The sequence below is a fragment of the Rhinatrema bivittatum genome, chromosome 10, assembly GCF_901001135.1.
Source record: "Rhinatrema bivittatum chromosome 10, aRhiBiv1.1, whole genome shotgun sequence".
NCBI lineage: Eukaryota > Metazoa > Chordata > Amphibia > Gymnophiona > Rhinatrematidae > Rhinatrema > Rhinatrema bivittatum.
The window spans coordinates 53,714,900-53,740,543 of NC_042624.1; the positions used below are offsets into that span (position 1 = coordinate 53,714,900).

The window sequence follows — 25,644 nt, forward strand, 5'->3', positions numbered from 1 at the left end:
TGGGAAAGAAGGTAGGTAGTATAATGGATTGATTGAGATGAAACTCCGAAACTACCTTATGCAAGAATTTAGGGTGAGTGCGGAGTATTGCCCGGTCCTTCAGAAGTTTAGTGTAAGGCGGATAGGTAACTAGAGCCTGTAATTCACTAACTCCGCGAGCGGAAGTGATTGCCAAAAGGAAAATCACTTTCCATGTGAGATATCAAAGGCCACAGGACTGAAGAGGCTCGAATGGTGGTTTTATGAGCCAACCCAAGACTAGGTTGAGGTCTCAAGAAGAGGCCAGAGGACGCAGAGGAGGCTTGAGGTGAAACAAGCCCTTCAAAAAACGTGTAACAAGGGGTTGTACTGATATGGGAACATCCCCGACACCTTTATGGAAGGCGGCTACCGCACTGACATGCATCCTGATGGAGGAAGTTTTTAGACCTGACTGACAAGTGCCAGAGATAATCCAGAAACTTCGTGATTGGACGTAAAGGGGTCAAGGGACTGAGAAGAGCACCATGACATAAACCTGGTCCATTTGTAAGAATATGATTTTCTCGTGGAAGGCTTGCGTGAAGCAATCAGGACACGTGAAACTGGTTCAGAAAGGTTAAGTGGCTGAAGGATTAACCTTTCAACGTCCATGCCATCAGGGACAAGGCTTGAAGATTGGGGTGGCGTAGGTACCCGCCATTTTGAGTGATTAGAAGCGGGTCCTTTCCCAAGGGAATGTGCCTGCGAATGGAGAAATCCTGAAGTATTGGAAAACACTTGGCCAGTGAGGCGCTATCAAGATCATGGTTCCCTTGTCCTGACGTAACTTCACGAGAGTCTTCGAGAGAAGTGGAAGTGGAGGGAATGCATATAGGAGACAGGTTGCCCATGAGAGGGAGAACGCGTCTCTTGGCTGATAGTGTTGGCTGCGAGCGAGAGAGCAGAAGTTGTCTACTTTGTGATTTTGAGGTGACACAAAGAGGTCTATTTGAGGATGACCCCATTGATGGAAGATAGAGTTCGCTACTGAGGGGTTGAAGACCACTCGTGCGGTTGAAAGGTGCGACTCAGCTTCTCTGCCAACACATTGTCCACTCCTGGCAAGTAGGTGGCCCTGAGGTACATCGAGTGTGAGAGGGCCTCCACCCAGATCTGTGCAGCTTCCTGACACAGAAGGAAGGAGCCCGTCCCTCCCTGTTTGTTGATGTACCACATGGCCACCTGGTTGTCCGTCTGGATCAGGATGACTCGATTGGAAAGGCGATCCTGAAATACCCTGAGAGCATATCTGATTGCTCGAAGCTCCAGGAAATTTATTTGGTGTTTGGCTTCCTCTGGAGACCAAGAGCCTTGGGTCTGCAGATCGGCCACGTGGGCTCCCCAGCTGAGGTTGGAAGCATCGGTGGTGAGAGTTATTTGAGGGTCTGGAGCCTAGAAGGGCAAGCCTTGGAGGAGGTTGACCTGATTTCTCCACCAGGCAAGAGACTGATGGAGTGAGTCAGTTATGTAGACAATGGTCGACAGGGGCTGAATGGATTGAGTCCATTGTGACCTTAGAGTCCACTGCATGACTCTCATGGCCAAGCGGGCCATTGGGGTGACCTGAACTGAGGACGCCAGGTGTCCCAGGAGGATGAGAAAGTGGTGTGCAGTTGTGGAATGCTGAGACTGCAGCTGGTGTGCAAGAGAAACGAGATTGAGAGCTCGCTGTCGAGGCAGAAAAGCCTTTGCCTGCAAGGTGTCCAAGACTGCCCCAATGAACGATAAGGTTTGAGATGGGACTAAGTAGGATTTGTCGTAGTAGACGAGAAATCCTAGCGAAATTAGAGTGTGTAAGGTAAGACGTAGGGATGACAGAGCAGCTTGCTGAGTGGGAGCCCTTGAGTCTTGAGGAAGGCTGCAACCACGACGAGGCATTTTGTGAAGACTCGTGGTGGAGATGCGAGGCCGAATGGGTCTACTAGAAACCTCAGGTATTTGCGATAGGATGGAATTATCGCAATATGAGTGTATGCGTCCTGGAGGTCTAGAGAGCAGAGCCAGTCTCCTCTTTGTAGAAGAGGAAGCAGAGAGCCCAAGGTTAGCATTTTGAACTTTTCTTGCTGGAAGTACTTGTTGAGGGCACGTAGATCCAGGATTGGACGAACACCCCCCGATTTTCTGGGGATTAGAAAGTACCGGGAATAGAACCCTAGGCCGTGCTGTGAGTATGGTACTGGTTCTATTGCTTTGGACTGGAGGAGAAGGGAGACCTCCTGTTCCAGAAGGATGGAATGATCGGATGTTCTCCACGTCGGTAGAGGTGGGGAGTCCGGTGGAATGGAGAGAAAGTTCAGATGATAACCCTGAGCAATTATCGCCAGGACCCACTGGTCTGAGGTGATCGAGTGCCACCTGTTGTTGAAATGGCACAATAGACATCCCACTGGTATGTAGGGCAACGGAAGCTGGTTGCTGCTCTCTATGTAGGATTCAAAAACCGGAAGCAGGACCTGGTTGAGGAGGTGCTTGCGGTTTTTGTTTTCGTGTCTGACGAGACTGGGTTTTTTGAAACAGTCTCGTAGAATGGGTTCTAGCTGGTGGCGGGTAGGATTTTTTTGGGCGGAAGGGCTATTTTGAAGAGTACTCAGAAGGCATCAGAGAGAGCTGTCTTAGGGTCTCATTATGGTCCTTGAGTTCCGCCACCGTTCGTTGAATCTGCTTGCTAAACAGACTATCTCCTACCCAAGGCAGGTCGGATAATCTGTCTTGTACTTCAGGGCGAAGGTCGGAAGACTTGAGCCCGGCCCATCGTCTTGCCGAGATAGCAGCTGCAGATACCCTGGTAGCAGTGTCAAAGATATCGTAAGATGATCTGATCTCATGCTTGCCTGCCTCAAAACCCTTGTTTACTAGGGTTTGGAGTTGATCTTGAAATTGCTGAGGCAGGGAGTCTTTGAAGTCTTGTATCTGCTTAAATAAGACCCTATTATATTGTATCATATAGAGCTGATAAAAGGCAATTCTGGAGATGAGCACTGATCCCTGGAAGACACGGCGACCAATGGCATCTAGAAATTTCTGTTCCTTGCCTGGGGGAAAGTAAGTGTGAGGTTTTGATCACCTTGCTCTTTTCTGGGCAGATTCTACAACCAGAGAGTGGTGATCCAATTGAGGTTGACTGTACGAGATAGTTAGTGTCAGCTTTCCTGTTGACTGGCGCAACAGACCAGGATGTTCCCAGTTATTTTGAGGAGATCCAGAAGAACCTGGTGGATAGGGATGGAGGTTATTTCTTTGGGAGCATCCAGGAATTGTAGCAACTCCATCATTTGATGCCTATCATCCTGTTCCGTCTGTAATTGGAAGGGAACCAATTCAGACATCTCCTTCACAAAATTTATAAAGGAAAGGTCTTCTGAAGGAGAACGCTTTCTGCTTTCAGTAGGTGAAGGTAGTGAAGGCAAATCATCGGTGTCTGGTGAAGAATCATCAGTCCAGGTACCATAGGGATCAGCATCTGCTCCTCTAGGGACGAGAGGAGGACGGGGCGATGGGATCCCTGAAGGTCCTGGTCTAGGCTCCGAAGGACTCAAAGGAATAACTGGAGGCACCGATGAAGGCATCGAGGGCATCAATGGATGACTCGGTGGTGCCGACGGGCGTATTGGCACCAATGGATGGATCGATGGCACCGACGGCCGTATCGGCATCGATGGCTGAGGCATCGGCAGAACTCCCGATGGAGGGATGCGGAACGGTGTTTCTCCTCCTAATGACAAAGTAAGCGGGGAGGGCACCAGAGCTATCGGTGACCCAGGATCCATCGGTGGAAAAGCGGCATGAGCACTTCCATCCTCGAGAGCAGCGGTGCCAACGCTGCTGGAATCAGGTCAGTGGTCGGTTCCGCTATTGGTACCAGTGTCTGTGCCGGAGGAACTTGGAGTCGATGCATCACCTTGTCGATGGCCTCCTGAACCATCCGGTCCAGTTCTTCTCGGAGACCTGGAGGAAGCAGCCCCGACTCCAGAACAGAAGAAGGAGGCAGAGTCATAGCCGGAAGGACCACCGTTAAAGGCGGAGTCACGGCTCCCGATACCCTGTCGGGTAAGGGTTGCCTCGGTGACACGATCACCGAAAAGGTCGGTGCCTTTTCTGGACGGCGTTTCTTCAACGGCGGCTCGGACAATGGCGAGGTTGATGATTTCGCTCCCTCGATGGTCAGAGACTTTCGATGCCGGTGGCCATGTTTATCTCTACGATCTCCACGGTCCTGAGGGGGAGTAGAGGGTGTGGAAGGCAGAGAAGTCATCGATGCTGGAAGGTCACCGGCTGGAGGTCGATACTGGCACCGGTTCTGATGACATCGATGCAATAGACAGCGTCGGGGTTTGAGCACGGAAGAGAAGTTCAATTTTCTCCATTCTAGCCTTGCGACCTTTTGGTGTCATTAGGGCACATTTGGTGCAGGTTAGGACATCTTGCTCACATACGAGACACATTACACAGACTTTGTGGGGGTCTGTGATGGACATGGTGCGATTACAGTCTGGGCACCGGCGGAACCCCGACACCATGGCCATGAAAAAATTGAGCCGCGGTACGGTCGACAGCCAGTAAGCCGCGAGGGCCAAACTCGACGGTAATCCATGGAAAAAGGGTAAAAACTTATCGGAGTATTGCGGCTTGAAAAAGTTGAAGGAAGGACCCCTGTGGGGTAAATTAAATTTTAGTAATTCCGTGAGGAAAATTCCTGTCAGGAATCTCTGCAGAGCTCTTTAACCGCGTGGCTACTGCTGCGCGGAAAAAAGAAGACTGAAGGGGGACCCCTGCTGGCTGCAGGGTTAGTGTCATGCTGGGCATGCCCAGTAGAGGCCAGTCAAAGTTCTGGAAACTTTGACAGAAGTGTTCCGTGATTGGGCTCCATCTTGTGATGTCCCCCATATGTGAGGACTACCATCCTGCTTGTCCTGTGAGAACATTAGCAATTAGTATCGCTCCATAGTGAGACCGCACCTTCAGTACTTTGTGCAATTCTGCTCGCCGCATCACAAAAAAGATATAATTGCACTGGAGAAAGTACAGAGAAGGGTGACCAAAATGATAAAGAGGATGGATCGCCTATGAAGGAAAGGCTAAAGAGGTTATAGCTGTTCAGCTGGGAGAAGAGATGATGAGAGGGGATATAACAGAGGTCTATAAAATTATGGTTGGACTAGAATGGGTAAATGTGAATCTGTTATTTACTCTTTCAATTAACAGAAGGATTAGGGGGCACTCCGTGAAGTTAGCAAGTAGCACACTTAAAACAAATCTGAGAAAATTCTTTTTTGCTCAATGCACAATTAAGCTCTGGAATTTGTTGCTGGAGGATATTGTTAGGGCAGTTAATATAGCTGGGTTTAAAAATGGTTTGGATAAGTTCCTGGAAGAAAAGTCCATAAATTGCTATTAATCAAGTTGACTTAAGTAATAGCCATTGCTATTATTAGCATTATTATTATTAGCATTAGTAGAATATTTAACGTTTGGGTGTTTGCTAGGTGCTTGCAATATGGATTGGTCATTGCTGGAAACAGGTTGCTGGGCTTGATGGACCCTCGATCTCACCCGGTATGGCAACTTCTTATATATTACAGCATAAAGGCACAACAGGGAAAATTCTAATAATATTGCAAAATGTATACAGTGCTTAGTGAAAAAGGAAACCAAAGGCTGAGAGGCACCTGAACAGTCCTGTAAGGCAGCAATTCCCAAATCTCTCTTACTGATCAGACAGCCAGTTGAGTTTTTAGAATCTTCACAATGAATAAAAATGAGAAGTGTACATATACTGGGTCTCTATTTGATGCAAAATATATCCTATGCATATTGTAGATATTCTGAATACTTATCTGGCTGTAGCATCAAATAGTACAGATTTGGAAACCATGGTTGTAAAATATGACTTGGAGTGTTATAAAACTCCAATAACAGGGATTCTATACATGTATTTTATTTGCATTTGTTTTTCTTTTCTTTTTTTTAATAATTTTCTCTCTTCCATTAAGAGTCTTTATACATTGCAACAATAAAATATATAGTTAGGGGGTTATGGTGTCATATCACAAAGTTGCTTTAGCAGCCAATTACATTGAAGCTTTCATACAGCCATATCCAAGACTGTATTACAAATCTTTATTATTCTTAAATTCAACTTTTTCTGAGAGTAAGACCAGCAATTTAAAAAATGGCCTCTACTGATCATAAAAGATGAACAATGAATACTTACAGTTTTGTAAACATGATCTGTGGCCATCTTATATGTAACAATATCAGCTGTCTCCACACAGTCTCTTACAAATATACCTATTTGGGTACAAAATCCAACATCCTCTGCTCCAGGAGGTGGTTTTCCTACACCAGTAAATTCCACTGTGTAACCATAGCAAACAGCAACATCCGAAGCCCTGAAGTTAAGACACTGAATTGTTATATTCGACTTTGTCAAATGCCATAAAGAAAGAGATCACCACATCCAAACTGCACAAACTCTTTGTTCTCAAGATTTCCAATTTCAACATTCTGACCATATTTAATTCTGTTTCTTGGATGCTAGAGAGAAAAACAGTGGGGACAATTTTCAGAGTTTAAGCTCCAAACCTTTGGAGTTAGGCTCCTAAATTGGCTCTTTTGAAAATCTAGTAGGGTTGAGTTCCTAAATTTAGGCTTCTAATTTCATTAGGAACCTAAATTTAGAAATTTAAAAATTAGGTGGCTATATGGGCAGGGAAACAAAGTTAGTAGCTTAGCACTGATTTTCAGAACTAGGCACCTCATTTAGGAGCCTAACTCTAGGCAAATAAAAGCAAGTTTGCTTACCGTAAATGGTGTTTTCCGTAGATAGCAGGATGAATTAGCCATGTTGTCTGGGACGTCCTCCGGGCAGCCAGGTGGTGGAGCTTCTCTAAGCACATAGAGTCTTTGAGGCGTGCGCCTGCGTGTAGTTTCCTGCGTAGTTCCCAGCTTGCCTCAGTCCATTTCAAAGCATAGATGGAAGCGGGACAGACTGTCCGAGGAGGCAGGTGGGTCAGCATGGCTAAGTCATCCTGCTATCTACGAAAACACCATTTACGGTAAGCAAACTTGCTTTTATCCCATAGATAAGCAGGGATGAATTAGCCCTGCTGTCTGGGAGTCCGCAGCTGATCGTGTTGAGCGAAGATGAAGGTTTTAGGGAGCAGGTACTTTTCCTCCCATAGAGTGAAAATTGCGCTCAAGACAGGTTTGTGTGGCAGACAGTCTCCTCACGTCGTGCTTGACCGAAGGATGGTTCTTTCCATGTCCGTGCCTGCTGGTCAAGGCAGTAGTGAGATGTGAAGGTATGCAACGAGGACCATGTCGCAGTCCAACTCGTGAGGGTGGAAGATTCTACTTAATCTGTCCGCTCTGGAGTTCTCTATCCCCGGTAGATACATGGTCTGCAACGTGATGGAGCGCTGTTCTGCCTATTCCAAGATCTATACTGCTTCTTTGCACATTGTCCAAGAACCGGACCCTACTTTCTTGTTTACGTAGAACATTGCTAGTTAGTTGTCCGTATGGATCATTACTGTCCTTCCACGGAGTAAGGCCTTGAACGTGCAGAGCACATTTCCGAAGGCTCGAAGCTGCGCCCTCTCCTAAGTCAGTGGTCCCCAACCTTTTTTGCACCAGGGACCGGCTTCAAGCAAGACCATTTTTCCATGGCCCGGCAGGGCGGGGTGGGGGTGGGGCTTTGGTCATATGGGGGCGGGGTTATGGAGGGGGTTGGATTTTAGTGCACACTTATCATTTAATTATGACATTTATAATGTGAATGTGACTCAACTCACCATAGGTTCTCACATGCATGGCACACTGACCCATGATCGTCACGGGGCTAGATGTAAAAGTACAGTTTGTATCCACGGGAACCCCCCTGACCCACAATAATTGATGTAAAGCAGAATTATGACATTCCCCATCAACTCACCCTACAAAAAAGATATTCTGGTTCTGGTGACATCTCAGTAACAGCAACTCAAACTCCTTCTACGTCCAGGCTCAATAGCCCTACTTATGAAAAGACAGCAGTTTACCACCAATGCATGTCCTCTGAGAAAACACAACAAATAAGACCGATACAAACGCTTACATGCTAGCAAAATATCTCATCTCGGTAACAGACACAGAACTGACCTAACATACTCCCAGGATCTGTAGTAATGCACATAAACTAATCCGCACACAGTTACACCTGTATTATGGAATACACTCAAACAGGAGCAACCCTTTCTATGAAAAGGCAACACTACAAATATTAAATCAGGTCCTAAAAACCAATACACCTCTTATTAGGAAAACAGAACTAGCAAGCAGCTATAGATCCCCACACAGAAATAATTGTAAAACTATACTAATAAGTAGAATAAATGTTTCAAAACAGCTATGAACAGAATAACATCCAACAATTAAAAACTCATAAAAACTATTAAACATTCTCCAAACACCAATAAAATATTTCAAAAAAGCAGACATCACACAATTAAAATGGCAGTCAAGAAAAATAAACTTAAAAAGCCACCTTTACTTACCCCCTCCAGCAGCTCTCCTACTCCCCTTCCCTGCAGGCCGTGGCACACACCAGAAGCAGCAGTAGAAGCTAAGCTCTATACTTATGATCCTCTTCCTTAGTGCCCATGTCTCTCACACACACACCATACCAGTCATTCCCCCATGACCAGTTTCTGTGTCTCACTCACCAATCATCTCCCAAACAGTCTTTGGCTTACACACACACCAGTCACCTTCCTGAACAGTTTCTCTCATACCATACACACACACAGGCTTCCCACTCCCGTGTTCTACTTACATATATGGGCTTCTCACTCTCATAATCACTTTCTCTGTCTCTCTCTCTCTCACACACACCCACACACACACTCACTCACCAGTCTCTCACTCCCATGCTTGTTCTCTTCACATGCACAGGCTTCTCATTCCCATAATCACTTTCTCTCTGTTACACACACACCAGTCTCTCTCTCATTTCCATGCTCACTCTCCACATGCACAGGCTTCTCATTCCCTGAATCACATTCTCTCACATTCACACACACCAGTCTTTTTCTCTCACACACACCGTCACCTTACCAAGCAGTCTCTCTCTCTCATGCATGCACACTTACCCAGGTTTCTCACTCCCATGCTTTCTTTCACCCCCACAACACCAGGCTTCTTACGCCCATGCTTTCCCACATACCCAGACTTCTCACTTCCATGCTTTTTCTCTCTCTCACACACACACAGTCACCTCCCTGACTAATGTCTCACACTCTCACATACACATCAGTCATCTCCTTGAGTAGTCACTTTCATTGTCTCTCACATACACACACACACACATCAGCTCTCTGACCAGTCAATCGCACACAGGCTGGCTGGCTGCTTCTCTCTCTTTCTCTCACTCACTTTCTCTTCTCCCACCCCGAGCACAAATGGGAGCTGCAGCAGCTCCCGCAGGCCAAGAAAGAAGAATCCCATCGGCCGCGGGAGGCTCATGCTGCTGTCTCCTTTCTCAATTACCAGCTGCTTCTATTGCTCGGGGACCGACGCTGCAGCCGCCGCTGCTACTTTCACGCAGCACGGCTCTTTCTCCTTCCCGCGCACCGCTCCGTGTATCACTTCCTGTTCCGGGTCACGGGAGGGGGGGGGGCAGGCGCGGGAAGAAGAAAAGGCCCAGCCGCGGGTGCCACAGCTTCTTCTAGCACCGCTGCCGTTCCCACTGGGCTTGAACATGCTGACAGCCTGGCAGCAACGGCAGCGGGAGAGACCGGGAGCGCGCAACACTCCTGCCAGTGCTTGGCGGCGCCGCAGACCGGCAAAAAACTCCCACGGCCCGGTCCCGGTCCGCGGACTGGTGGTTGGGGACCCCTGTCCTAAGTGACCATAGGCCCTGAGTCTGAAGATGAGCGCCCCATCCCTTGTTCGATGTATCGGTGGTGAGAACCAAGTGATGGGTAGGTGGGTAGAGGGGCGCTCCGGCAGTGAGCACTGCTGGCCTTAGCCACCAGCTGAGGTCCTTTTTCATGCTGCAAGTGAGAACCACTTGCCTGAATAAAGGGTGCCAGAATTGGTGCCACTGTGACTTCAAGCCTCACTGCAGCCAGCACATGTGTAGGTGGGTGCACGGTACTACATAGATGGACGCTGCCATGTGTCCCAGTATGGTTAAGATCTGCCGAGTGGAGGCGCTGGTGGCTCTGAAGAGTTGTGCTGCCAGAGTGCGAAGGGTGAGGGACCTGGCGTCTGGGAGGAATGCTTTGTCCAGTTCCATGTTGATGCAGGCTCCGATGAATTGTAGGCCCGGGATGGTTGCAGATTGGATTTCTCGTAATTGATGAGCAAACCCAGGCTGTCCAGGCAGTGGATGGTTGTCAGCAGGCGGCTGCGGAGGGTGGGAGGGCTTGGGGCCACCAGCAGCTAGTAATTGAGGTAAGGATCCTCTGGAAAAGGATTCCCTGTTTCCGGAGGTGGGCCACAACTACTGCTAGACACTTTGTGAAGATCCTCAGGGCTGATGAGAGGCCAAAGGGGAGCACCTTGTATTGGAAGTAGCGTCCACTGACTTTGAAACAAAGGTACCACCAGGACGTAGGGTGCATAGGGATATGGGAGTAAGCATCCTTAAGGTCGAGCAAACACATCCAATCATTGGGCCGTAGGAAGGGCAGGATGGATTTGAGGGAAGGAATCTAGAATTTCTCCCTGGCTAGGAATTTGTTGAGAGATTGGAGCTCAAGGATGGGACATAGGCCTCCCAATTTCTTGGGAATGAGGAAGTATCGGGAGTAGAATCCCCAATGATGTTGAGTGGCAGGGACTCTGCAGATGGAACGTTAAAGAAGCAGCTTGTGACCTCTTCCTTCAGGGAGAGGCTGCTTAGTGAATTGACCTGCTTTGGGCGTACTATATGGGGGAGAGATGGTACGGACTTGAAGATGAGGGTGTAGCCCTCTTTGATTATCTTGAGCACCCAACAGTCAGAGGTAATCGCTTCCCAGGAGGGGAGGAAAAGGGAAAGACTCCCTCCAACTGGTAATGAAAGAGGTGGTCCGGTATTCTCTAAAAATCCTGAGAGGGTTTTGGGGCATTACCGTCAGGGGAAGGACATGGCTTCCATGGGGGACGCTGGCGTGAGCAGTTCTGTAGCTGTCGCGAAGGCTGTGCTTGGGCTGGTGGATAAGGCTGTGGATGGAAGGGTGGGTATGAGCTGTAAGAGCGCCTCTGAAAGTGAAGCTTTCTGTAACCGGAGTAGTAGCGCTTGGTGGATGTGGGGTATGAGAGCGTCATTAGTGACATGACTGCCACATTCTGTTCCTTAAGCTGCGCCACTGTTTCATGCAACGTATCCCCAAACAGGTTGTTGGGGAGACATGGGAGGTCTGCCAACTTCTTGTGCACATCTTCTCTGATTGCACTGGCACGAAGCCATGCTAGACGTCGGGCCGCTATGGTACTTGCTGTGGCTCAGGCGGACATGTCGAAGGCTTCATAGATAATACGGAGCAGGTGCCGGAGGCCTTCCTCCAGGTCAAGGAACTGGTGCAGTGAGTGGTTATCTGGCGAAGCTTCCAAGAGCAAAGGCTTTAGCGACTGCAGATACTCATGTAAATACTGAGTAATGTAAAATTGATGTTGCTGAATCTTTACGTTGAGCATGCCGGACTGAAAGGCCTGCTTGCCATAATCGTCTAGGTACTTGTAGTCCTTCCCCGGGGGGCGTGTTGAAGTGCAGTTGTGGTTTTTTTGCCTTCTTCAAGGCCGACTCGACAACTACTGACGCATGAAGGAATTGGAGCACGTTATAGAAGGAGGACTGACTCATGCAAAATTTTAGGTCGGTCTTGCGGGAAGTTGGTGGTCAAGCGACGGGGGACTCTCACGCCCTGGTCATCACTGCATCCAAGACGCCATGCGAGGGCAAAGCTGTGGGCTCTGACGGTGCCTCGAAAATTTTTAGAATGCCAAGGACCTCTGCTCATGGGTCTGGTATCTTCCTGGTTTATACGTTAAGCCTGTGCCCCACTTTCTCCAAGAATTTGGAATAAGAAAGGTCTTCCGGGGCAGAGAACAGCTCAGGCAGTTCCTCCGGGAGATCTGAAGGGTAGCTGACTGAGGAGCCTGGAGAGGTGGATAGGGGACGGTGAGGCGAGCTTTCTGAGGGCGGAGAGCCATGCGACAGGGGGCCGAAAGAACGGGGCCCCAGGCTAAGGCTGTCGTGTCTGGGTGAACGTGGAGCCTCAAGAGAAGAAGGGGGTCATGCCCTGCTGGAGCACCTGTCCGTGTCTTGTTGTTCAACTGTCAAGAGGAACTGGGACAAAGTCATGGAGATCTGGGACATTGCTTGGGGGAGGCCAAGGTGTCCTGGGAGATGGGCGATGAGTCCTTGGGGATACCCTGTGGTGGAATCGCTGCGAGGAGGATGTCGGAGTCTGGACCCCTGTGACGAGACCCCCGTCTGATCTTTGGTAGGGGGCCTTTTATCTCGCTTGGCCAATGGTTCTTGAAGGTGTGATATAGAGTGCCTGCGTCGTGAGACAAAGTCTGAGTAGACATGGGAAGATCTGGAAGATCCTGTGGATCTCTCTTCCGAAGCAGGACCCATGTCTAAGTCCAGTGGGTCCCGGGGGGGGGAGTCAGGCCGAGGTGTTGCTTGACACTGATTACCACTGCTGGAGGATAAATGCGTGGGAGGTGTAGGGCCCCGGGTGGAGGTGGAGATGTGCATCAGTAATGCATGGTGCTTTGGGTCAGATGCCGTTTTGTGTTGGTGTATCAATGCACCGGCCAGCGAGGCGTTCTTGTGTTTGGAGGAGGCATGCTTCGATGCGTGGCCGTGCATCTGATGCTTCGACGCACTTGCGCTGGTGTGTGGTGTGTTGGGATGGTGCATCGGTGTGCTGGCACTGGCGGAGGCAGCAAAAACACATCCCCTGAAGGTCCCTGTGTCAGGGCGATGGGGGTGCGCTTCGGAGGGAGGCCTGGGTCATCCAAGGGTCCCACAGAGGAGGCCCTTTTATGTTTGAGGTCTGATGGTTCCGACTGGGCCCAGGGGATGACTGGGCAGACCTGGTGTTGGGGGCATAAGAGCCTGATGCCACCTCTTTAAGCTTGGCGTTCTTCGTGGCCTGTTGACGCTGGGCTCGAGGAGACATGCGGCCACAGTCTTTGCAAACAGCCTGGTCGTGGTTCGGACCAAGGCAGATATAGCACCGGAGGTGGCCATCAGTCGTAGACATGATTTTGCTGTACTGGCAAAATTTGAAGCCAGGCGGCCGCAGCATTTCGCTTTCCTTTTCTGATTTTTTTTTTTTTTTTGTGAGAGCTCCGCGTGCGACCAGCAGCACGGAAGAAAAAGGACTGAGGCGAGCCGGGAGCTACACGGGAAACTACAAGCAGGCGCACACCTCAAAGACTCTGTGCTTAGAGAAGCTCCACAACCTGGCTGCCCTTGAAGACGTCCCAGACAGCAGGGCTAATTCATCCCTGCTTATCTATGGGAAAAATAGCAGGCCTAAATTTGGGAGCCTAACTTTTTGGTTCCTAAATTTATGTGAATTTTCAGCTGAAAATGTAGGAACCTAATTTAGAAGCTCAGCTTTTTTTGAATATTGGTAGTTTTTTCAAATCTTTATGTAAAAAATATTTTTATGAACCCACCCAGCTTATAGCACGTTTGAGCAAAAAAGTGGCAAAAGATACAGCTGTTACTGCTTCTATTTAAGCCAGGTCCTTGTTTGCATGTTGCTGGCCCAGTAGTCTTCCTTATTTCCTTTTTTGTAGATCAAGCCTTGTGTTTGATTTTCCTGGAAGTGTATACTTCTTCCTCTATTAACTGGTGGACTGGTAGCACTGATATTTTCTCTACCGCCCATCTTTAGAAATGTTTATGTATTTTAACTTTCTTTCTCAATGTGATTGTGTACAAAATGTATTTTCTTGGTTCTGTATTTCAAATTTATAATATAAAGAGAAAAAAATCTATATGCAAAAAATGTCAATTCCCACATAAAAAACAAGAGTGAGACTTTTTTGTGTATGTGAGAAAAAGATTGATAGTATATGCATGTTTTTGCGAGACAAAGGTCAGAGTTGGGGTTGTTTTTTCTGCAAGAAGAGCTCTTCTGTGTTTGCGAGACAGAGAGAAGGTGTGCATGTGTGTACAATAAAGAATGTGTGTGTGGGGAGGTGGGGGTGTGTCTCTTAGAAATTGAGTATATGTGTATGTGTCTATTTCCATCAATGTGCTTTTTATCTCCCACTTGAAAGTTCCACAGTATAAGCAAAACATGCACATATGTGGACTCAGATGTGGAAACAGACATCTTGCTGCATCCAGTATAGTCAACATGAATGCATGTTTTTCAGATGCAAAAGACGATATGAACAAAACTTGGTGTAGGCCTAAAGTATTCTCCAACACCTCCTTTAAAGAATATCTAATAAATATAGAGAGTTCTCTATTCTAGCACTATCTTCAGTGTTGCTAGCCTGCCATGATTGTGCAGCTTCCAGAGAAACCACATTAGCAGCTTGTTGCCCCATATTTGACAACCTGCCACAGTTTCTGAAAGCTTTCAAACCTGTTAATTCAATCTTTTGAAAAAAGCTACAGAGTGCCTACCAGCCTCCAGATTCTGCTTCTGCTCCAGCCCCTTCCCTCACAAACAGCCTACAAGGAACTCTCTCCTAGTGTTTCCCTCACTCCCCTTCCTCCTATCCTGAAGTGTGTGGGAGGGTGTGGGGGGTAAAGTTGAGTTGGAAAGAGAAAGCAATCTCAAAGATCTCTTAAATCCTTATCAGACAAAAGACAATTTTGATATAATTCCTGGATGATGTCCTTTAGAAGAATTTCGTCTTTATACAAGATTAAATTAGGTTCTTATTTGCTAATTGGCTTTCCTTGAGTCCTGACAGACCAGTCTGCACAAATGGGATTATGCCCTCAGGCCAGCAGAGGGAGGAAGAGACCAAAAATGATCAGTGCCCAGCCCACTCTCCACATAAAGGTCTGGTGCTGCCTCAGCTCCTCAGTATTTATTTTAAGTATTTATCACTCACCTATATCAAAATATAGTGCTAGGTGAAGTACAACAAAAAGACAATAAAAATAATAAAATTATCAATACAATAAAATAAATCAGTCAAAACAGTAAATAGACATTACAACTAAAATAATTTCCTCATTTCACTGGCACAAAAGCTTCTTGAAATATCAAAGTCTTAAGATGCCTCTGAAACATCTTAGTATCATCACTATCTCATATACAGGCCGATACAGTAAAGCGCGGCCGCAGTTACCCTGTTTCTAACCCGCTGTGTACTCACAATGATTCACTATCTGTTTTTACAGATCCTTACCGCTTCTTTTACTCGATGTGTATCCCTTTCCGCCCGCGGCATGTATATGTATGTAAACGATCCGATTAGCTATTCCCTCCCATACAGTAACGTGCGCCCCGACTATCTCCTTTTTAACCTGCTATCTTGCCGCGTCTTTTACCTGTTAATTTACCGCCTACCAGGGTAGGCGGTAAATTACGAAATTTCACACGAAAATTCACAGTCCCAAAACAAACCAACCCAATCCAAGCGTCAGGCAAGCCCCAGCAGAGAGAGACAAAATTTCACAGTCCCGGGCAAACTTTCCCCCAGCCCCCGCTCACCTGCCCTGGCCGCGGCCACGCAAGCCCCCAGCAGCAGCAGTAGAAGGGCGGCGAGAGAGAGCGGCTTCAGCGGATCGGGCGCTCCCCATGAGAGGCGGCTTCCAGCAGCCCCGCCAGCGAAGGTGAATACACGCACGCCGTGAGCTCAGACATTCAGCAGGGCGCTCGGGTCACGGCATGTGCGCATGTACCTTCGCAGCCTTGAGCGCCCATATTGGACGTACAGGCATGCACGTATTCACCTTCGCCGGCGGGGCTGCAGGAAGCCGCCTTGCATGGGGAGTGCCCGATCCGCCCCGGGCTGCTGAAGCCGCTCTCTCTCGACGCCCTTCTACTGCTGCTGCAAGGGCTTGCGTGGCCGCGGCCAGGGCAGGTGAGCGGGGGCTGGGGGAAAGTTTGCCCGGGACTGTGAAATTTCGTCTCTCTCTGCTGGGGCTTGCCTGACGATTGGTTTGGTTTGGGACTGTGAAATTTCGTCTCTCTTGCCCGTCCGATGGAGGGTGCTTTGTTGCTCTCCCTGCCTCCGATCGCCGGCTGCTGGGGCTTGCTGGCGCCGGACGCTCAAAGCAGCGGGGTCTGTAGGAGAACTATCCACTTCCTGGTACCTGTCATTTCAAACGTCATTTGAAATGACAGGTTCCAGCGCACCCAGGATACTATATAGGCGGGTTCCCCAAGACTTGCCAAAAGTCCCTGGTGGTCCAGCGGGGGTCCTGGAGCGACCTCCTGCACTCGGACCGTCGGCTGCCAGTAATCAAAATGGCGGTGATAGCATTTGCCCTTACTATGTCACAGGGGCTACCGGTGCCATTGGTCAGCCCCTGTCACATGGTAGGAGCACAAGATGGCGCCGATGGCCTTGTGACAGGGGCTGGCCAATGGCACCGGTAGCACCTGTGATATAACAGGTCAAAGGCTATCGGCGCCATTTTGATCGAGGCAGGCCAGACAGCCCGATGGCATGGAGGGAGAAATCTCTCGCGGGACCCTGCTGGACCACCAGGGATATTAGTAAGTCTTGGGGAGGGATCGGGATGGTGGTGGTGGGGGGGGGGGGGGGGGTTGTATTTAATGTATTAAAGTGAATTTTAATGCTTGGGGTGGGTTTTTTTTGAGCTTCGTTTTCCCACGTCGTTTTTTGGGCTGGTTTCATTTTTCCCCGTTTAGTTTTTGTTCATTTTTCCAAAAAACTAACTGAGGAAAAACTAACTTTACCCCGAAGCGTACGACTCAAAAAATGACCCAGTAGAAAAAAACGAAGCTCATCTCTAATGATTAGGGCTGCTGCTTTCCACATGGACAAAGAAAAATTGGATCTTACCTGCTAATTTTTGTTCCTGTAATACCACAGATCAATCCAGACAAGCATTCAATCTACTGTTCTTTCTTGGTTTCAATCATTTCTAACTAATCGCTATCTACACGTACAAGTCAATAACCATTGTTCAGACCCATACATTTCTTCTACTGGTGTTCCACAAGGTTCATCACTATCTCCAATACTTTTTAATATATATTTGCTTCCCCTCTGTCATATTCTCACAACTTTAAACGTTTACTTTTGAATTTATGCAGACGACATTCAGTTGCTTGTCCCCTTTAAAAATTCTTGGTTAGAAACTTTTTCTTTAATATCTTTGGTTCTCTCTACTATTAATACATGGTTAGACCACAACCGTCTAAAATTGAACCCTTCAAAAACCACGATTACACATCTTTCATCTATTTCAGAATCTACCATAGGGCCTCCTTCCCATCTAAATTTCAAAGGTATTCCAATCCCTATCAGTACCTCTTCTATTAGCCTAGGTATTACAATTAATTCCAACCTTTCTATGGCCAATCATATTTCCAACATCACTAAAAAATCTTTTAATAAATTACATTTATTGAAAAGAATTCGACTTCTTTTTTTTTTAAAGATTATCGTACTGTTTTACAGTCCCTAATTTTTTCAGGTATGGATTATTGTAACGCCTTATTCCTAGGATTATCTGACTCTGCTTTATATCCATTACAATTAATTCAGAACTCTGCCGCTCTGCTGCTTGTAGGTACTTCCCGTAGAACTCATATTACTCCTGTATTACTTTCTCTTCATTGGTTACCAATTAAATATCGAATTCAATTCAAAGTATTATCAATCATTCATTCCCTTATTTATAACATCTCTTCTACTTGGTTATGCACTAATCTTCGTATATACAAACCTTCTAGACATCTCAGATCTTTTTCCAAAAATCTATTAGACATACCTACCGTCAAATTGGCAAAACTTGAATTAACTAGAAAAAGAGCATTTTCAGTAGCAGGTCCTGTTTTATGGAATTCACTCCCAGATTATCTCCGTCGTACTTCTTCTACACAACAGTTCAAAAAATCACTGAAAACTTATTTCAGAAAGCTTACAACTTATTTACCCCAGAAAACTAATATTCATTTATCCATTACAACAGTAATATCTCTTTTAACTTATACAATTACTCACAAGAAATAACCTTCTTTCATTTAATCCGATTTTAATTTTATTGTTTAAAAGCCGCCGGACATGAATGTTCATTGTTTTGTTATGTTAGTTTTTAATTTGTTTAATTTATTATGTTTATTCATTATGTATGTTTGGTTGTAAACCGTTTTGATTAATTCTTTCGAATTGTAAAAGCGGTATATAAACATTTTTAAATAAATAAATAAAATAAATGAATCTGAGAAATTTCTGGTGCTCTTGACGGATGGAGATATGAAGATAAGCCTCAGTGAGATCCAGAGACGCCAAAAACTCTCCTCCCCGTACCGCCGCAATCACGGTGCACAAAGTCTCCATCCGAAAACGTGGCACCTTCAAACTCTGGTTGACTTTTTTCAGGTCCAAGATAGGTCGAAACGTGCCTTCCTTCTTGGGCACCAAGAAGTAGATGGAATATCTGCCTTGCCCCAGTTCGGACAATGGTACCGGTACCACCGCCTCCAGACTTAAACGCTGAAGCATTTCCTGGACCACTACCTGACACACACTGAAGAGGGCACACTGCCCCAAGAATTTCCTGCCGGCATACAGAACAGGCCGCTGCCGCAGCTGAAAAATCGCGTGGCCCGATCGGCAGTGCAGTCAGCTCTGACCAGAGGACCAGCTACCTCCAAAAACTCTCCCGATCCGCCCACTAAGTATGAGGCTTGCACCCGACAATCCTGCCGAGGTGACTGCTTGCCCGATAGCACAATCTGCCTGCTAGCTGCTGCTGACGCAAAGAATGCAATAACCAACCTTGTTGCCTTGTGTGATAAAGCTCCAACACACTACATAACAAGGAAACCTCTTGTTATGTGGACATTTGTGCGGCGCCTTCACTTGTGAAGGCGCCGCTCACGTTACACGAGTATCATTACACATACATTCCATTGCAAGCTTGGTCCCGCGGCCCCTGAAGCAGGCAGTGCATGCCAAAACATGGCCCATGTCGGGCAGACGGACGGAGACCCGAAACAGTGGAGACAGTGACAACGGTTACTTAACTAAGATAAGTGAAATTGAGAGTAACAGCCTACGGGTCCATCCATGTCAGTAGGGGGACCTAAGCAATGGACGGTGAAAACTTTTAAGAAACAAAAAAATATACATAAAAAATAGTTTTGAGAAGAAATTAAAGAATAAAAAACGGGAGCCAGCCCGGGGAGGCAGTCAAAATCTTAAGGCTGCCTCGAGGCTGACAACCCGCACAAATGTCCACATAACAAGAGGTTTCCTTGTTATGTAGTGTGTTGGAGCTGACGCAAAGAAGACAGCTGCTGGTTTCTTTTTTTACAAAACTCTTAAAGGTGCAGGCACACAGGAAAGCAAATCCCCAAAAAGTAAAAAACTAAGGGTACTTCCCTGCTCCTGGTTCAGTGGAGGGGCTTCAGTCCCACCGAGAAAACCAGACCACTGGCTATCAGTCGTTTGGGGCTGCAGGCTGAAGCTGGCCAGGGGCATCCAACCCCCCTGTGCCTGGCTCCACCCAAGGGGCAACCCTTCTTCAGGAGCCTGCCACCTCTGGGAGCAATCTTCCTGAAAATATCCAGTCAGTTAGGACTGCAGGGTTAGCACCTCTACCATCTGCTGAAGGTAGAGAAATACTGAGGGACTGCAGGTGGCGCTCTAATATATGTGGCAGTGCCCAAAGTTTTGTTCTCTACCTTCATCTGCTGGTAGGGATGAATAAAACCCACTTGTCTGGAATGATCTGGGTATGTTCAGGAACAACATACTTGCTGTTGACTTTCTGAGGATAAGTTTTATCATCAATTTTGATGAAACTTCTGGGGAGCAATCATCAGAACAACAAAACAGCTCCAAGATACTTAGACTGTGGCAAAGTGGCACCAAAGTGGCATGAATAGCCTAAGGTACTTTAAAGGGGCAAAGGGGTACCAGGAGTGGCAAGAGTGCATTAACAGAGGAGCAAAGCAGTAACGAAAGTGTCAAAAACACACTACAGCTTCAAAAGAGAGCACCGATAACAGATGCATGAACCCTCGAAGGCAGCACGACAGGCAAAGCGGCAAGACAATTGGCATCAACATCCTACAGCACAATGGAGGGGAAACATAGCAAACAGATAGACTAGCACCAACACACTGAGCAACTATGATAGTGGCCAGAACACCACAAGGAGTTGAGTGAGTCATCTGGTGTATGGCAGCAAGGCACAGAGGCAGAGGGTAGATACAGGCTGGCTACACCCGGGGAGAGATCCCTTTTCTTTGTGCAGGAAAGGGCTCCCTAGAATGGGTTGGCATCTAGAGTGGAGTGTTTCCGTTGGCATCTAGTGAGTTCTCGCTGGTCTTTTAAAATCTGGTGGAGTTAGCAGATATACAAACAAGAATTTTCAAGGCCGAGGCGGAGGAGATTACCATGTAAACAGTGATTCAACATGGGTCAGAGGGTAGATACAGGCTGGCTACACCGGGGGAGAATTCCCTTTCCTTTGAGCCGGGAAGGGCTCCCCGGAATGGGTTGGACCCTAGAGTGGAGCACGAGCCTTCAAAGTGTGGCGACCTGGAGCAGGGTCTCACTGTGCTTGCCACAGTCTAAATACCTTGGAGATCTTTTCTCGTTCTGAACATGGGTCAACAGATGCTAAGAGATAGGCTGCAACAATGGGGAGAGTTCCCTTTCCTTTGAGCAGGAAAGGACTCCCTGGAATGGATTGGCCCCTAGAGTGTATAATGGTACAAATTGTTAGGATTGTTAGGATTTAAGCATTTGCAAACAGATCATGACTTCATAAGCAAGACAGAGGAAGTTCTCTTCGCTGCCCTGAAACTAAAGAAAACTGTTTGCTTTATTTAAGGATCCATGCTGTGAAGGATTACTAGTTTGAGGGGGACTGGCACTGTAAGCACTAGTGCCTTTTGAAGTTCCTTCTCTGCCAGTCCCAATCACTCGACCACATCTAGCTTTCTCTGATAGTATGGATTTAATGTCACTGCCTAGTGCCTACTGGCTGCCCACTGTCACAGTGCCTTGCTATGCACTAATGTAATGTGTGTGGTGTGCACACACAGCTTGCTTGTAAGCACAAAAGAGGCAGACTGGGGATTTCACTGCACAGGCTGTCCCAATAATAAAGTTCAGTCTGCTAAACTACCCACTGCCTTGCTATGCACTAATGTAATGTGTGTGGTGTGCACACACACACACACAGCTTGCTTGTAAGCACAAAAGAGGCAGACTGGGGATTTCACTGCACAGACTGTCCCAATAATAAAGTTCAGTCTGCTAAACTACCCACTGTCACAGTGCTGTGGTATGCACACACACACACACACAGCTTGCTTATAAACACAAAAGAGGCAGACTGGGGATTTCACTGCACAGACCGTTCCAATAATATTCCAATAATAAAGTTCAGTCTGCTAAACTACCCACTGTCACAGTGCCTTGCCTAGCCTAGAGGGTGAATTAAACAAAATGGCACTGCTAGCAGCTTCTCTCCCTGCCACAGAGAGACTATCTCAGATCACCTAAATAAACTGCTTAAAAAACAAACAGGGCTATTTTGCACTGCAGCAAAATAAAGAAATATCTTTTTCTCTTAAGTAACTAGCCTAGCTAGCAATTGAATAGAGATTTCTGAACTCAGACTAGTTCTGAGTGCAGCCACCTTTCGCAGAGATCACCTCCCCAGACCATCCCTGCAAAGAAAGTGCGTGGCACACCGCGTGCTTAACTATATATAGTGCTGGGTCATCAGGATAATCGTCACCGACCACTGAATGACAGCGCGATTGGCTGCATTCAGTGCATTTCACAAAATGCTATCATTGATACGCTGCATTCCGGTATCCGTGCCAACCTGTCCGACCCACTCTGACAGGGCTGTGAGGTCACTGATGACTCACAGGAAAGGGCTGGTTTTTGGCTCTGGATACACCCAAATGGTGTCCTCCAATTGCAAATGGCGGCGAAGAAAAGCGCGCGCTGCCAAACGTATGAAACGGATGATAGGCTATATTCGTGGGGAGCCTCGATACGTTTCGCTTCCCCACAAATACAATGAATAGGGACATATACGTTGTGGATTGCCAATACGTCAAAAACGAATGCACACCCCTACAAGTTTATACTCTGTCCAATGATGCAGTGTACGCTTTAGGCCCCTGGGGCGTCTGCTTTGCCTTCAATATGTATGCACCAACAATTGCTTCATTAGAGCCCACTTGCTCTCTGTAGTCCCCTGCAACTGACACAAGTCTATCTGCTTTCTTGAACTCCTTGTGATGTCTCGATATTGCCTAAGAGCCCTGGGTACATTTACTGCTCTTAGCTCCCATTTCTGACCTTGATCTTCCATCATCCTAAAGTCCAGTAATGAAATCTCTTGATTTATGTGAAAACACTACCCCTGAAACAAAAAGGCACGTATTGAGCACCATGACACCCTTTCCTTTAAAATTTCCTAAGGCCACCACAGAGATGATTTCCACAACAGTCTCCCAGATGCTATCCAAGAATGCTTGAAAGGTGAATGATAGCAGATCCCCTCTTAAGCAAGTTCCTTCCAAGTTAGAGGAGACCTGTGATCGTGACTCCTCAGACAAAAGTAATCTGGGGGGGGTTGAGGTAGCTTTCATGCCTAAATCCCTTTCAGAAAGTCAGAGTTTGATTCTGCCCTTTGTGATCCTTGTGCATTATGCCTTCCTTCCAATCTCCTTTGGTGGAAGGACACTACTGAAAGACTAGACTCCTCAACTGGAGGCTCCAAATTATACGCTTTAGTATGTGGACCGCCTTTGCCAGACCATACGTCGGCACATCTGCTGAGGCACAGACATTAAGAAGCTGAAGCAGCACCAGACCCTTATGTGGAAAGTAGGCTCAGCACTGAACGTTTTTGGCTGGAGGACATAATGCCATTTGTGCAGGCTTGTCTGGCAGTAAGTTGAGCAAAATTTCATGTACTTGCATATGTAGGCAATCATATACCATTTCCAAACACCTGAATGTGTTTTTGTAAGCTTGCAACTGCTGGTGTCCCACAGCTGAAAAAATGTGCATTCATTTCAATTCATAGAAGCCTTGATGACAGACACTTCTGCTTGCAAGTTTCAACTTGTGCTAATTCAATTTCTTTTTATATCTGTTATCATAAGTCCAATATATGTGCACATATCTTTCGGTGTAATTAACAGCCGATACTAGGTGATAAACTGTAGATATGGAGCATAATTTTAGAAGCTCATATAATTAGAAAAATGACAAAAGTTTTCAATAAAATATAAAAAGGATAGTTACACTATTTCAATTCAAAACAAAAAGTGACATTTCACAGTAAAAATTTGTAATATAAGTCTTCATAAATTGTTGATTTTTGTATCAACAATAAATATATATATATATTGTTTAAACAATATATAAACTAAATGTGAATGTTTTTCAATAAAAAACTGTTTTTTTGCATAGTCCGAGAACTGAATCTTTATGCAAAATTATGCAGATGTGCCACAGAATTTTGAAAAATCTGCCCAGAATTTGCCAACTCTACCACAAGAAGCCAGGCTCTGAGTAGACAACAAAGACAAAAACCACATGCATGACTTTAAGAAAAAATTACATAAATTCTCAAGAGGTGAAAATATGGCTGAAGTTCCCTGATTAACCTGAAATTAAGCTTACTTTTTAAGAAAAGACTATTAAATAGGACATAAGTACTGAAACTAGATTGATCAAGAGTATGATCCATGTTCGATCTCACTACATTCTGCCCACTTTTTTTTTTTAAACATGAATTACAGTATTACCACCAATAATGCTGTATGGTAACAAAATTAAAAAGAATACCTCATTTATACTATATTAGTGATTAATCTCCTATCACGTATTACAAATCAATACAATCAATTTTACTTTAAATGATTCTGTTGGAGCACCTTTTTGTTAATGGAGTCTTAAAATAGTCCCTGATACGAGAGTCTTGAAGTCATGTCATATTATGAAACCAAGCAAAAACAATATATATGATCAGACTCACCAGCTTTTAAATTCTTCCTTGTTCCATTCAAATTTGTGATCCAGATGCCGGAATAACTTCACTCCTGGAAGCAAACTGTTAAATTCAGAGTTCGGCGTGCTAATCACTACCATGGTAGGAGCCAAAAAACCAAACACCACGTCCGGGAAAGCTGCTAATTCCTCTGCTTCCAAGTGCTCTATTCTGAAAAGGATAACAGAGATGCATTGTTGTAAGAGTGCCAAACAACATTTTTGTAGCTAAAGTAATCTGCAAATAGAGGCTCATTTCTGTCCTAAGGTTAAATCTTTTTAAAAAAACAAAGCGAAAGTTTTAAAACAGCTAAGAAATTTTAAATCATCATACATATTCGAAGAACAAACGGAAATCCATTACTATTCACGTCCTCCATTTCACCTATTACATTCTGCCTTTGTTTCTGTTGGTGTCTTGTCTGCTGCTGCTGCTCCTTTAATGCCCTTTGCCCAACCCAAGGATCTTCATCATAGAAGCAGGCATTTATTAGATACATAAGATATAAGAATTGCGTTCCGAGGGAAGAAGTGACATTACGCTGCCGAATGGCCGGGGTCCACACTCCTGACCTTGATTTAATAATCCACCCTGCTGCGCTGCCATCGAGCTCCTGATCAACAAGAGATATACACGCCGCGATCCAGTAAGCACGAGGAATGTCAAAGAGAAAAAAAATCTTTAGATCTGAAACAGTTCTCATATGAGAATGCTGCAATGAAAACGTCAGAGGCCTCAATCACTGAGGAGGGAGGAGAAAATGGCGGCGGTGAGCCGGTGCCTTCGGAGAAGCGATACCCGGTCTCGGCAACAGCAGCATGCAGCCCTGCCTCTTTCTCAGGATGACTATCAAATGTGGTTTGATGAATTGAGAGCTGATATATGCTCTCTAAAGCAGGAAATAAAATCAATTGTTAGTGACCTCTGGCGAGAGTGTGAGGAGCTGGGAGGCAGGATAGAGGCAATGGGACACCGGGTCGATCATCACGAGGGGGTCAGTGAGCAAATCCAGCACAAATTGAAACAGCTTAAGAAAATTCATTCCTGCAAGAATGTGCAGATGACCTAGAGAACAGATCAAGAAGAGGGAACTTGCGCTTCAGAGGTATACCCGAGGATGCGGCTTACACTGATTGCGGTAAAGTGATCAAGGATATCTGTGATCTGATTCTGCATACAAGCGAGACCCGGTAAGAGAGAACAGACCTGGTGTTAGACAGAGCCCGTCCACGAAGGAATGTGCCTCTGGACATTGTGGTCTGTTTTCATGAGTACAGCATGAAAGAACAAGTGCTGACTTAAGCGAGGAAGATGAAGGAAATTATATGGCAAGGCCACAAAGTGGAAGTTTTTCAAGAACGCTCTAGTCTCACAATCCGGAAGCGTGTAAATTTCGAGAAATTCTGCAGATTCTGAGGAATGGGAACTTTCAG

At 46.3% G+C, this 25,644-nt stretch overlaps 1 protein-coding gene across 5 annotated transcripts in view; it reads right to left on the reverse strand.

Annotated features, from left to right (window-relative positions):
• The window catches only part of HENMT1 (HEN methyltransferase 1), a 117,777-nt gene that overhangs the window by 6,688 nt on the left and 85,445 nt on the right, over positions 1–25,644 (reverse strand). For all 5 annotated transcript variants that reach the window (XM_029617592.1, XM_029617596.1, XM_029617594.1 and 2 more), the window contains 2 exons: positions 24,200–24,382; positions 6,233–6,410 (listed from right to left, as the gene is read on the reverse strand). In XM_029617592.1, coding sequence (XP_029473452.1) covers positions 6,233–6,410; positions 24,200–24,382 — 361 coding nt within the window. The remainder of the gene's footprint in view (positions 1–6,232; positions 6,411–24,199; positions 24,383–25,644) is intronic.